General features: G+C 36.9%; 1 protein-coding gene across 1 annotated transcript; it reads left to right on the plus strand.

Annotated features, from left to right (window-relative positions):
• Positions 1 to 1,036: 1,036 nt before the first annotated feature.
• On the plus strand, positions 1,037 to 12,857 carry LOC117296094 (ELKS/Rab6-interacting/CAST family member 1-like; the record flags this gene model as incomplete). The annotated part of the gene is given in 8 exon segments (XM_033778966.1): positions 1,037 to 1,132; positions 2,030 to 2,183; positions 3,314 to 3,413; positions 4,913 to 4,973; positions 8,104 to 8,211; positions 9,926 to 9,997; positions 10,362 to 10,617; positions 11,842 to 12,857. Coding segments are annotated over 8 exon segments (1,863 nt in total), but the record flags the coding sequence as incomplete, so codon positions are not given.
• Between the last annotated feature and the right edge of the window lie 1,671 nt (positions 12,858 to 14,528).

A 14,528-nucleotide genomic window follows, 5' to 3' on the forward strand; every position in this document is an offset into this window, starting at 1 on the left:
AAAAGTATCCCATTGTTTAAAGACACTGGACACCTTTGGTAGTTGTCAAATACCAGTCTTCTCACTTGGTGTATGTCAGCATTATGCATAAAATAGCAAACCTGTGAAAATTTGAACTCAATTGGTGGTTGAAGTTGCGAGATAATAATGGGAAGAAAAAAACACCCTTGTCACACGAAGTTATGTGCAATCAGATGCTTGATTTCGGGACCTCAAAATCTAATTCTGAGGTCTCAAAATCAAATTCAAATATTTTAGTGGAAAATTACTTCTTAATCGCAAACTACGTTACTTCAGAAGGAAACGTTTCTCACAACGTTTTATACAATCAACAGCTCTCCATTGCTCGTTACCAAGTAAGTTTTTATGCTAATAATTATTAGCCAGTAATAACCAATAGTGTCCAGTGCCTTTAAGGTTTACATGCGTTGGTCAGGGTCTTGAAGGCATAATAGTCTAGATCTTGCCCCTGCAGAGGGTACATGACAAGTGTAAAATGCACCATGCCAATTTAGGGTGTGTTTGAACATTTCTAACACCCACTTCAGGCAGACGCTCCAGAGCCCCTGGAAATCCAAGTTATGAATTAATTACATAGAAAGTTTGACGTCTGAAACAGTTACGAGCAATTGGACGCGCTAGAAGTCGAAAGATGGACTATTGCAGTTGCTTGAAACGACTATGGAGCACCTTGGTTTCATATGTCGATCTTGTCACAAGCCGAAACCTAATGTATATGTTATGTTACATTCGCCTGTCTGAAATCAAAATTTATTTGGGTTCGGCGCAGCTCTGGCGCACCTAGTTGAAACAGGTTTAAGACTTGTTTGGTCCAATGTATACTTAAATGGGTCCAAATGTTCAAAATAGGTTTGAGACTTGTATAGCCTATTATAATAAATAGCAATGCAGTGCATTTTACGCTAACAAAGTTAAGATATTGTGGAAATATCATTAACCCAATGATCTGGGGTAGTCCTATTCCCACACTGAATAGCTGCCAATAATTCATTGTTATTATAATGTTCTCCTCCAGGCTGCCGAAGATACTTTGTGTAGAGCTGAACAAGAACAAGCTATCTTACTGAATAAGATGAGAACTGCAATGGCTGACAAAGACAAGACAATTGAGGTACTTCTACCACATATGAGCAATTATAAGGATTTCCTAATCTTCCTACATTGCATATGACATTAATATATCAAGAGCTATTTAAAGGCACTGCACAGTTTGGTCAATGTCAAAGACCAGCATTCAAGCTTTTATGCTAACGATTTTTTTTTAGTAATTACCAATAGTGTCCAGTGCATTTAATATACATCGACCAGAGTGCTGACTCCTAATTCTAGATCCACATAATTTTAAAAAGCCTTATAGAATTTTTTTTCTTAAACAAAACTTTCAAGTAATTATTGCACTGAGTAAGTTCAAATTTAGATCATGATTTGGTCTGCTGGCTTGTAACAATGATTGTTGTCCCCTACCTTCATTTTGGTTCCTGTTGTTATTTATGAGCAAATAAGTCACTGTGGATGAGTTTCACCAGACAGCTTGTTGTGCCTGAGCAGTTAAGAGCTTTGGACTTGAGCTGTGGTGTTTTGATCAGCAGAGTGTGGGTTGGAGTCCCGGTGGTAGTGGACTTGAGCTGTGGTGTTTTGATCAGCAGAGTGTGGGTTGGAGTCCCGGTGGTAGTACTTGTGTCCTTGAGCAAGATACTTTACCATAATTGCTTGCTTTGTCCTCTGCATGGCACATCAAACTATAGGTCCTGTGTATTAGGATAAGTAGTGCATATAAAAGAACCCAGAACAATAAGAGTAGGGGTTTACCTGGTGTTTCTGGTACATGGCAAGCACCATTGTTTACAGCTTTCCTCAGGTTTGCAAGCTACAGTGACTAAGTTCACTTTATGAGTCATCTTTGGTTTTATATATAATAGAAATATATAATATTAATTATAATAATAATATGTTAACAGTAACAATCTTTTTTGTAGCTTAAAATATTTGTTTCTTATTGACATTCTAGAAACTGATAGAGAGTGGGCGAGAAAAGGATCGTTTATTCCGTGAGGTTCAGCAATCCACCAATCATCAGTCACCAAGTCCTACAATCATGGCTGAGTTAGCCAATCTTAAAGACAAGAATAGCACTCTCAAGAAAGCACTGCGAGATAAAGAAGGTCAGACAAAAAGGATTATAAAGTTGTATTCTATTTCAAGTTTAAACTCCGTCAAGGAATATTTGATCAAGTTCTATGCTTCTCCTCAATGAACCCAAGTCTCGACACTCCTGGGGTGACAGGTCTTTTTCTTCAGCTGAGCCATGCATCTTGAACTCTCTACCACTTCATCTTAGATCTTGTCTTTGTACCACAAAATTCAAATCTCTACTCAAAACTTACCTTATGTCACAGGTTTTCAAGGACTAATTTAGTTGTGTCTGTTTTTCGTTTTTGTTTGTTTGTTTGTATGTTTGTGGTTTGACTGCACCTTGAACACCCAGCAGGGTGGATATGTGTACATTACAAGTCTTATTATTATTATGTACATATACAATGTAAATGTTTGTAAAAAGAATCCTCATGTGATGTCTGGAGTTAATGAACTCCCGTGTTCAAGAATTTTCTCAGAGGTTTCTCAGCATTGTATTATTAACCACTTTAGGTCAATGTTCAAAAATGTTTTACATTCCTCTGCGAGATATTATTTTTTGGAAGTATTTTGAGCTAATGAAGTGATCATTTTCAGTCCTTACGGGAATCACCCATTAAAAGCAGACCCATGTTCACCTATGATGAACTTGGGTTGTTACTCGCGGTTTGGGAGTAAGCAGTTTTCTAAACCATCTTTTTTATCTGATCAAAAGTTCATGAGGCTTAAACATGCAATGAGGGTGTTGCTGCATGTGAGTTTGCCGACATAAACATTGTAAAACATTTGGGAAATTTGTTCTCCCTATTGCGCATGGAACACTGAATAATGTAGTGCATTCGCCTGTACTCGTTAAACAATGGTTTGTCTGGTCTGGGTGGATATACATGTCGGCCGATCAGCTGACCCCAAAAACTAAAGGGCGCTCCAAAGTTGTTTTGGGGCATTAAAAAACGTCCGCTATAAAATATTGTGGACATATTTGGTGCTTATTCACGTCATCCAATGTAAAGTAGTTAAGATTCCCTGATTATTGTTACATCTGTTATCTGTAGTTCTTGAATACGTTGATGAAATCACTTTGTTGTTAGTGTCTTTCTGCTTTGTAATGAATGAATCAAGAGTTTTTATTTTCTGTTATTGTTGACTTTCTTTGTAGCAGCCTTGAGGGAGTTGGAAACTGATCAGCCTGATTCTGGTTTCATGCAATCCCTCAGAGATGAATTAGAGAATAAGAATAAACTCTTAACAAAAGCCAAGTAAGTACATAACATTCATAATGCAAATCAATGCATTGTTGAAGAACATTCATAAATACCCAAGACAGTTTCGGTACTCCTATTGGTGGAGAGCACGTCACGCGGGGGGTGTTTAAACGTGTGATATAAACACGTCTACAAGTCTTTAAACATATGTGTGGCATGCAAGCTTTACGCTTGGCGCTAATTTACGCATAGTGCAATCATTACGCTGCCGATAATCAATGTACAACTGTTGGTGCGCATATGCACAACAGTTGAGCATTGTGTACATTTTGACGTTTCGAGAAACAGAGCATGAGATGGTGACAAGAACTGAACATTTACAACAAACTTTTGATAGCTTTTCCCAGCAATTTTATCTCTCTTTTTTTAAGAAAAAGGTAATTTATGAAATAAAAGTGTGGTACAAGGTCTTGAACGTTTTTTTAAAACCGGCAGGGTTGTGGCACGATCCTGCAAACCAAACAGAAATAAGGCAAACAGATGATAGGCTACAACTACTGATTAATATTAGTATGAGTCTCTGCTCACTCTTCTCCTGTTCCAAACATGGTTTAATGAATTAATGGACCAGTGCCAAGGGGTAATAATATTAGAAGTGCTTTGAGATGCCCTTTCGGTGTATAAAGTGCTATATATTATTTTTTTTATTATATGTATGTTAAGATGGGTTGGTGTGGGGCACCTCCTCTTTAGTGGATGTCAAGATGGAAGGAACGTCTGAGTGAACAAGAGGCCTGGGTGAATTATTCGAATATCCGGTTAATGGCGAATAGGTTTTCCTATCCGTAACCGCGAATGCCTTTTTTTTTTTTCCTTACCGGATATCCGCAATGGGCGCGAATACCTATTTATTAACCGGATAGTTCTGTAATTACAACCAAGTAACCGCATATTCTTTAAATATCCGAATATCCGCGGACGTCAGGCGACAACTGATAGGAATGTTTTGTCTGAATCCTTATGAAACTTCTATTGAGACAGCATAAATTAAGTATTTAACTATGCTCACCTCCATGAAGAGTTAAAACAATGAAATTTCTGACGTAATTTGTTTAAAAATTACGAAAGCTTTCCTTCACGTAGAGTCAATCACGATCAAAAGAAAAAGCAAATGCCATCTTTAAATAAGATCCGGTTATTTTTATGATTGAACCGTGTGACACTGTCTAAAACTAATATCAATCCGCCCATAAGATCTCATTCACAAACAAACAGCGCCCTCTAGTGGCAATTCTTTTATTTAAATAGCGCCCTCTAGTGTCGAAAAAACTATTCAAATATCCGGTTAATTTCGGATAGTTGGCCAGCGGTATCCGAATACCAAAATTTCACTATTCGCCCAGCACTAGTGAACATAGCAGGATCATGGTGTACTGCCCAGATGGTGACAAACACGCCTTTTTACATAGATATAAGAAGAAGCAGAGATATAATGAGTGAAGAATCTGGAGTTTGGTGAATGTCATTAACGTTTTTAAATATTTCTTTTTCAGAAACACCATTGATATTCTCCAAAGAGAACAGCAATTGGAAAAACAAAACAAACTGGAAATGGTAGGTGTTGTTGTTGTTGTTGCGCTGCCTGTGGGGTCTGATCTCAGCCTCATTCTGGTTATATCCTATGCTATATACATGTAGCAACCTTGTACACATTGCTCCCGCCGCATATTTTTCCCCCAAATGTACACTGACCGATCATTAAATCTTGAACCTTTCATTGCAAAAGAAGTTCTTTATACAACTGATCCTCAAATCACGAACCAGTACAAATAGTTGTTGATGGAAAAACATACTATCAAGGGTAGAAATTAGGAAATAAGATCCTCCAAAAAGGACGCAACAAACACTTTTCAGTCTTTTTCATTTTTGGTTTAGAATCCCATCCCTGATCAGGCATGCAACTTTTCCTTTTCCTTGGATCATCTGATTTCCTCTTCTTGGAGAGCTGCAGAGCAGTGCTAGCCTAGTGCTAGCCTATGTAATACCAATTTCCATCCGGCACCCGTCCGTCTGTCCATCCGCATTCAGTGGAAATGTTAAAGTTTTTGGTTTAAGTTAAAGTCTTTGAGTTGAGTTTTTTTTTGGTATGTTCAAGCCCAAGTGAGTTTGTTTTATGTAAATGCCAGTAATTTTTGGTAGTTTTCAGCTTTGTTTTCAAGTTATGTTGAAGTGTTTGGGAGTAAAAAAAAAATGTTAAAGTTTTTGGAATAACAAAAATGGGTTTTTTTCAGGCTCGATCATTGACGTCTGGATTTAATTGAAAACGTTATTAATTAATTTGTTTAAACAAAAACAAAACCCTCTGTCTGTGGTTCCAGTTGAATGAGCCGAAACAATGAAAACCTTAAAAGGTCATAACTCCTGATTGCAATGATGTACTGACTTGAAACTTTAATCAAACATTTCATTTGACAAAGAGATGCATATCAAATAATAAAACTGAAGAATTAATCACTGGTTTCAGTTTAAAGACAGTGGACACTATTGGTAATTGTCAAAGACTAGTCTTCACACTTGGTGTATCTCAACATATGCATAAAATAACAAACCTGTGAAAATTTGAGCTCAATCGGCCGTTGAAGTTGCGAGATAATAATGAAATAAAAAAAAACACTTTTGTCACACGAAGTTGTGTGCGTTCAGATGCTTGATTTCGAGACCTCAAGTTCTAAACTTGAGGTCTCGAAATCAAATTCGTGGAACATTACTTCTTTCTCGAAAACTATGTCACTTCAGAGGGAGCCGTTTCTCACAATGTTTTATACCATCAACCTCTCTCCATTACTCGTCACCAATGAAGGTTTTATGATGATAATTATTTTGAGTAATTACCAATAGTGTCCGCTGCCTTTCATGAAAACCCTTAAATGGTAATAACTCCTGAGTTCAATGACGTACTGACTTGAAACTTAAGTCATGCTTCTAACATGCTGCTTACATGTAGTACTACAAAATACACCAGGCAATCTCCTCAACAAAATACGTATGACAACAAGTTACAACATTATATCCAAATATTTGAAAAATTCAAAAATGAAAGTTGAATTTTATACAATGAAAATGATCCTGTTCACAACGCACAGTGCACATACACTCACGTCTCCTGTCCACCACTTTGTGTGTCAAAACGTGTACAAAAGGAATGGACTCCCCAAAAGGCAGAAATGGTAGACGCGCATTGTTCGTACATGTACGATCCTTTTGTGTGCATTTTTGACACTCAAAATGGTGGACAGGATGTGCACCAATGGTCACCAAAACGCCCTAGACAGGTACATTTACAAATTACCATTCCTGAATACAAAGGAGAACTACCTAGTTTTTCTGTGGCTTTTTTATCCTTCAAACCAAAAGAGTAGCTATAAATATAGAGTCCCTCAAAAAACTGCTGTAAAGCAACAATGAACCAAATTTTTGTACATGAGATACATACAAAGGCTTTTAACAGCTAAGTGATAATTGTATTGTATTGTATTATGTTTTATTCCAAACTGGAACACACCCCATAACCCTGGGGAGGGTAACAATATAAAATAAAATAAAAACCTTGAATGAATAAGTCATAAGTAAAGGAATTTAACTTAGAACAAAAACAAATAATCACACAGGTTGATTTTCTTTTAAAGCAGTAAAAATCTGGATTTAAAAGAAACAAACTCAAATTAAAATCTTAAAGTTTGAAATAATTTGTTAAAACAAAAATCAACTCTCTGTCACTGGTTCCAGTTGAATGAGCTGAAACAATGAAGATCATAAATGATCATAACTCCTGATTGCAATGATGTACTGACTTGAAACTTAAGTCAAACATTGCTTCTTCCTGAAGATTCATATGAAAAGATAAAACTCAAAGAATTAATCACAGGTTTCAGTTGAATGAGCTAAAACAATGAAAAACATTAAATGGTCATTATTCCTTATTGCAATGATGTACTGACTTGAAACTTAAGTCAAACATTGCTTCTTACATGTAGATTCATATGAAAAGATAAAACTCAAAGAATTAATCACAGGTTTCAGTTGAATGAGCTAAAACAATGAAACACATTAAATGGTCATTACTCCTTGAAATGATGTACTGACTTGAAATTTAAGTCAAACATTGCTTCTTACATGTAGATTAATATGAAGAGATAAAACTTCAAGAAATAATCACTGGTTTTATTTGAATGAGCTAAAACAATGAACACATTGAATAGGCATAACAGATGCATATGAAAGGCTAAAACTCAACGAGACCTAGTGCATCACTGAAGAGTGCAAAGTTTTAATCAAATAATTATTGCTGCTTAGATGCATATAATATGAAAAGATAAAACTCAAAGACCACTGGTTCCAGTTGAATGAGCTAAATCAATGAAAACCTTAAATGTCATAACCTCATACTTGTCAACATCCCCACCCCTTTGATCATCAGTTGATCAAATGATTGGTTTTTCTGTCAGTCATTGGTTCTATCTGGTCATTGGCAGCTCGCCATGGCAGCTTCGCTGTTCTACAAAGGTTCTAGTTTAATCTCATAATTTCATTCAATCTCATTTAAATTACCATTCAAAATTGAAAAATACTTTACAAAATCATTAAAAATCATGAAAGCTACAGTTGCATGGTGCCCTGATTGATTGTACTGACCGTTTTGATTTGATTGATTTGATTGATTTGATTGATTGTATTGATTATTCAGGGTAAACTGAGACGTGAGATTATTGAGTTACAAAGTGAGGTTCAAGCTAAACAGGATCACATTGATGCTTTAATACATGCTGGGAAAGTCAAAGATAATATCATAAAGGTAAGTCATATACAACCCCCCCCCCCACCCAAGTGTTATCTAGATACAGAAATTGTTAGAGTGGATAATGCAAAATGTGGGAGTAGACTCAAGAGGAGGTTTCTGCACAGTACAGGATCATGATGAAGATGAAAACTAATTACCCAATAACGCTGGGTTGAATGTTGTGTAACCACAATGAACCGAGCACTGTAAATGCAAAATTCAACCCTGACCTACTGATTTCCTTAGTTATTTCTGTACTTCTTTTTTTTTTCTTTTTTTTTTTTTTTGGTAATTGTCAAAGACTAGTCTTCACACTTGGTGTATCTCAACATATGCATAAAATAACAAACCTGTAAAAATTTGAACTCAATTGGTTGTCATAGTTGCAAGATAATAATGGAAGAAAAACCACCCTTGTCACACGAAGTTGTGTGCTTTCAGATGCTTGATTTTGGGACCTCAAAATCTAATTCTGAGGTCTCAAAATCAAATTCAAATATTTGAGTGGAAAATAACTTCTTTCGCGAAAACTGCATTACTTCAGAGGGAGCCGTTTCACACAATGTTTTATACTATCAACAGCTCTCCATTGCTTGTAACCATGTTAGTTTTTATGCAAACAATTATTTTGAAAAATTACCACTGGTGTCCACTGCCTTTAATAAATAATTTAAACATAGCGAATGTATTCATGTTGGATGGTTTCAATCTCACCGTTCTACAAATCATTTTTTTAGGACTGATTCACGAGAACATCAGAATAAAGAAAGATGCACTTTGATACAAACAATGTACAAAAAACTAATTTTGTAAGAATATTATATCTCCCACAAGAGAAGTTACAGCAAATTTGTGTGGTGTAAAGACTATTTATTTATTCATTAAAACAATGTTTTCAACTGGCGAGAAGATTTTAAAGGATGATAAGGTTAAAATAAGGAAATGCAGAGGAAAAGAACCTGTTAATTGACGTGTTTTTGTTGTTGTTTTTTTTTCCATTTAATGTAACTATTTTAATGTCAAACTTGCTTGAAGATTAAAGGCACTGGACACTGTGTGCATAAAAACTTGCTTGTTAACGATCAGTGGAGAGCTGTTGATAGTATACGTGTAAAACATTGTGAGAAACAGCTCCCTCTTGAGTAACATAACGAGAAAGAATTAATTTTCCACTAAAATATTTGAATTCGATTTCGAGACCTCAGAATTTGATTTTGAGATCTCCAAATCAAGCATCTTCCATTATTATCTCGCAACTTCGACAACCAACTGAGTTCAAATTTTCACAGGTTTATTTTGTGCATAATGTTGTAATACACCAAGTGAGAAGACTGATCTTTGTCAATTACCAAAGGTGTCCAGGGGTGGGTTTCACAAAGAGTTAGGACTAGTCTTATCTCGAGTTAGGACCAGTTACTCGTCCTAACTTAGGACTATCTATGCAATTTGTATATCTCCTAGGACTAGTCCTAAGTTAGGACTAGTCCTAACTCTTTGTGAAATCGACCCCAGTCCCTTTAATTTCTGTCTCTAGGGGCACAGACCCACTACATTTTCCATGTTCCACTTCCACTGGCACCTACTTTTGAACATGCAAGAACAAGGAAACTTATCATCAATAATTTAATAATTTGATACTTTAGCTCTTTGGCGATTTAAAAAAAAAAATGCGATAATAGCGCTTTGTAACCATTCTATTTGTTGATTAATGTTTGTTTTAAATTGACAGGAGATTCGCTTAGAGCAAACTAACCTACCAGTCCGGACAGCAGTGATGGGTGGTGAGGTTGAAGGAAATCAGGTACAGGTTAAGACCAATTAGATTTTAACCTATTCTTATTTGTTTTATGTGTGCCTTTAACTACATTGTATCTTGATGGTCAGTTCTTTTCCTTTATTAACAATTCTGTAAATGATTTTACACATTTCTTTGGCTTCAAGGGGAAGTATAATTAATTTTTGTCTGTGCAAGTTTAAATTTATTTTTATATCAATAACAATTCCAACAATTTCGATACACTCTACTTTGAAAACAAAATCAAAGCACTAATACCAGACCCATGGAACACCAGTAGATTTAGGAGCCTCGCAGAATTTTTTTTTACAGGCAACTTTGAGGGTATTCAAACATTAATCTGTTGCCAATAATGTTTTGATGTTGACAGCTTCAGCAGATCTTACAGGATCAGATGAGAGAGTTGGGTAGATTGAGTGACGCTCTGCGTGCTGAGAGACAGCTGTATGTTAACATTACACAGAGTGGCAGTGGAGATAGGGAGAATAGTCCACGTTCTACTGATGGTCTGTCTATAGAGCTAGCTGCAGTACAGACACTCAGGAGACAACTAGAAGATGGGATAAGACGTAATGATGCAATGAGGGAGCAGTTAGAGAGACAAGTCCATCAAGACAATCATAGAGGTAGCTATACACTCCTGTTCAGTATAATGATGATTAGAATAAGGGCATAAGTCAATATGATGTTAATCATAGAGTTGTATAATAGAACTAGAGGTAGCGTTCTCCCGTAACACTACTGAAAATCTGGGCTCAATTTCATAGAGCTGCTGAGCACAAAAATTTGCTAAGCATTACATTTCTTCCTTGATAAAAACAGGATTACCAATCAAATTTCCATTTGTTGCATACTGCTTGTTATGGGTATTCAGCTGTTGTTTGCTTATCCTGAAAATCAAGTGGAAATTTTGTTTTAATCCTTTTTTTATAGAGGAAGAAATTTTAGAGAGATTTTTTGTACGAAGCAGCTCTATCAAATTGGGCCCTGGCCTGACCATTTTACATTGTACAAATTATTGAGTCCGTTACTCTGCCCAGTTGCACATCAATGCAACACCAAGAGAAAAATGTGGTTCTTAAAGAAATACTGAGGGATTATACCTCGTTTGCTTCATAGCACAGTTGGTAGAGCATCTGCCTGGAGTGTCGGGGCGGTCTTGGGTAAAAATCCCAAATGTGACTATTTGTTTTTTCTCTCATCCCAAGTTTGGTCTTTTCACACTACGACATTTCAACATGGTGTTGACCAGTGAAGAGCCCTCAATCCGTGTCGAAACCAACCCTGCTGGGGAGTTGGGTTGAGAGCTCTCAATCCTTGTTGAAAATTTCAGCCAGTGTCAAAAGCCATTGTGTGAACACTTCTGGGTCTATTTTCGATCTGTGCTTGCCAATCCGCACACTGTAGTATGGGCTTCGATCTGTGTGGGGCCCTGGCAAAGTTATACGGGTAAACAAGCTGATTTTGCGCACTACTCTGAAAGCAGAGCGGACTTGAACCGTGTTGAATTTTTTTTTGGAGCAAACATGAAGTTGACTCATGTAGATTTTGACAAGAATAATACTTGGATACCTAAAGATTACTCAGTCATATCATGTGTCATTAAAAGCTGCTTGCCTTCCATTTAGTCTAATGTCGAACATATCCACAGTTCATACACAGCATTGTTGCATTCATTTCGATCAATCATTCAAGCTTATCTTTTAGTGAATTGTTTGTGAGTAGATAACTGATAAGGTGATTTAACAAGCAAAATCTGTAAAACAAAGTAATTTTCATTGTTCCATCAAGTGTAGACATAGGGTATCATCTGATGTTTTGTTGTTGTCCCATTTGATTTGTTTTCTTAGATTCATCTCCCAGATCGGCAGCAGCGATGCAATCCAAAGAGATGCAGACATTACGTAACCAGCTAGAAGACAGTAGCCGCTGGAACGCTTCTTTACAATCAAGACTAGATGAAATGAGACAAAGAGTGGGTGGAGTAGGTAGAGATGTCGACCCAGAGCAAACCACAGGCAATGATCAACACATTCCTTTCAGCACAGAGATCAGTGATTCTAGGCAACAACCACTTCAAACCATTCCTGAATTACAGCAAGAAGTTGCATCACTCAAGACCCAGCTTCAAGATGCTGAGCATAGGAGGAGATCTCTTGAGGATGCACTGGATCGCCAGGAGGTTGAAAGTCTTCGAAGTATTCCTGGCCAAGAAGAAGACTCTCCAAGTGTAGCTCTGACTAATGCGTATCAAAAGAGGATTCAAGAGTTAGAGAGGAGGTTAGGGGATAGTGAACAGCAGAAGCAGTCCGCAAAGCAACAACTAGAAGCAGCTTTGTTGAATCAATCCAGGGGAGATGAAGAAGAAGGCCCAGTTGTAGCAATCTTGAAACAGCAACTTGACCAAGCCAAGACGCTACTCAGAGAGAAAGATCATCAGCTTCAACAGAAGGAGCAACAGAATCAGTCACTGAGGCATCATCTTGGTATTGGACCAGACTCACCCATCCATCCTGGACGGAGTATGCTTGCCAATCTACACCAGGAGAATGCTAGATTGCAACAGGATGGTCAAGAGTTGGTTGATAAGAACCAAGCCATGGCCAGACAGCTGCAGACGTTTCAAACTCAAATCAACAAACTCCATCAGGTCAACAATGCCTTACAGCAACGGCTAGAAAACCCTCCTACTGGTGAGCCATCACAGCAGGATCATCTGGTTCCTATTCTCAAAAACCAATTGGATCAAGCCAAAGCGTTGATCCAAGAAAAGGATCGACAGAATCAGATTCTGAGAGAGCTCCTTAGAATGAGTCCGGACGCTCCTCTCGAAGAAGGCAAGGAATCAGTTCTGTGGAACAAGTGAAAATTCACAGTAAAGGTATTAATTCATGGGAACAACAGTGTGAGGACCTGGTCTTCACTGGGTAGTAATGACCATGGCCGCTGTTAATGAAAATCGCTTTTGGCTTGGTCCATTAACAACAGCCAGCCACCAACCCGGTCATTACCACACAGTGAAGACCAGGTCCTCACACTGTTATTCCCTAATTAACACACTGTTATTCCCTAATTAAAAGTATTTATTTTTTCATATACAGGGGACAGCTTGGCCTGTCATTGAGGGTAATGACAACAGACTTGAGGACTGCACTTCATTTGACGTGATCATTGATGGGTTGGCTGTCAGCAGCTCCACTTGTCTCCTGACATCGGTGAAAGTGTATTTAGCCAGCTTTTATGTTTTCAATTTGGCTTATCCCACATGCCTCAGGAAAACTTTGTCTTTTTTCCAGAAAATTGTCCTGAACATCCAAGACAATATTCCTCTCGACCGCAGTGTTATATCTTGCCTGGACAAACTGAATAGGTACATTTGACTGTGACCATTTTTCTTGGTTAAAGCAATGTGTTACTAACATAAACCAAGTAACTGCATTTGACTCAGTAGTTCCTCTTGATCAAAGCATTGTGTCTTACTAGATAAACAAGTTACATGTACATATACTGCATTTGACTCAGTATGTTCCCCTCGATCAGATCATTGTGTGTTTATACTAAAGTAAACCAAGTTAAGCTGCATTTGACTCATCAGTATTTTTCCTCTTGATAAACGCATTATGTCTTACTATGAACAAGTTTTACTGCATTTGACTTAGTATGTTCCTCTCAAAGTATTGTGTCTTACTAAAATAAACCAAGTTAAACTGCATTTCACTTAATTAGCATGTTCCTCTTGATCAAAGCATTATGTCTTGTTAAGATAAACTGAATATTCTTCTTAAAGGTACATTACAGGATTGATAAGGATCACTCAAATACTTTAATTGTTGAATTTCTGTTTGAAAGCTTAATGGTTATGAAGTTAGTACTAGGACTGTGAAATGTTTCCCCCCTGAAATAAGGGCATATTCGAAAAAACTACCTGATAATCTAAAAACAAACAACATCTGATTTTGTTTGTTAACAACCCAAATTGACCATATGTGTACAAAATAACCATTGTTCATTGATTTCTCTATAACATTAATAACGATTTTGATACAAATCACAAGTTTGTTTTAAGATGTAATTGAATTGAATGCATCCAACCAAAAGCCAATCCTGTATCGTACCTTTACCCTAAGAATTAAATCTTACTTGTGACAATTCACTTCAAATAGTTTTGACAGGGTGCCTTTGGAATAGTGAATGGGCCTCTGGCAAAATATTGACTTGACAGTTGTTGTATTATTCCAGTGTTCGTTGGAAGTTTTCTTCTTAAATAGGGAGGGGGGGTAACCTGAAACATAGGAAAGTAAATAGTTTTCCTTGAATATTGTTGTGAACAGAGGCATTATATCCATGTTTTTACAACACGTGTGATTCAGGATGTCATTATCTCTTATAGCCATTTGATAATCTCAGTTTGAACATCATAATTCTTACATCATTGGGCATCATTTGTGTTAAGAAAAAAATGCATTTTGAATAGACTGAAATGTTTGCATAAAAGATGTAGGGATGTAAATTTAAATTAGTGTCAATGGAGCTTTTT

Source organism: Asterias rubens, chromosome 10 (assembly GCF_902459465.1).
Source record: "Asterias rubens chromosome 10, eAstRub1.3, whole genome shotgun sequence".
Classification (NCBI taxonomy): domain Eukaryota; kingdom Metazoa; phylum Echinodermata; class Asteroidea; order Forcipulatida; family Asteriidae; genus Asterias; species Asterias rubens.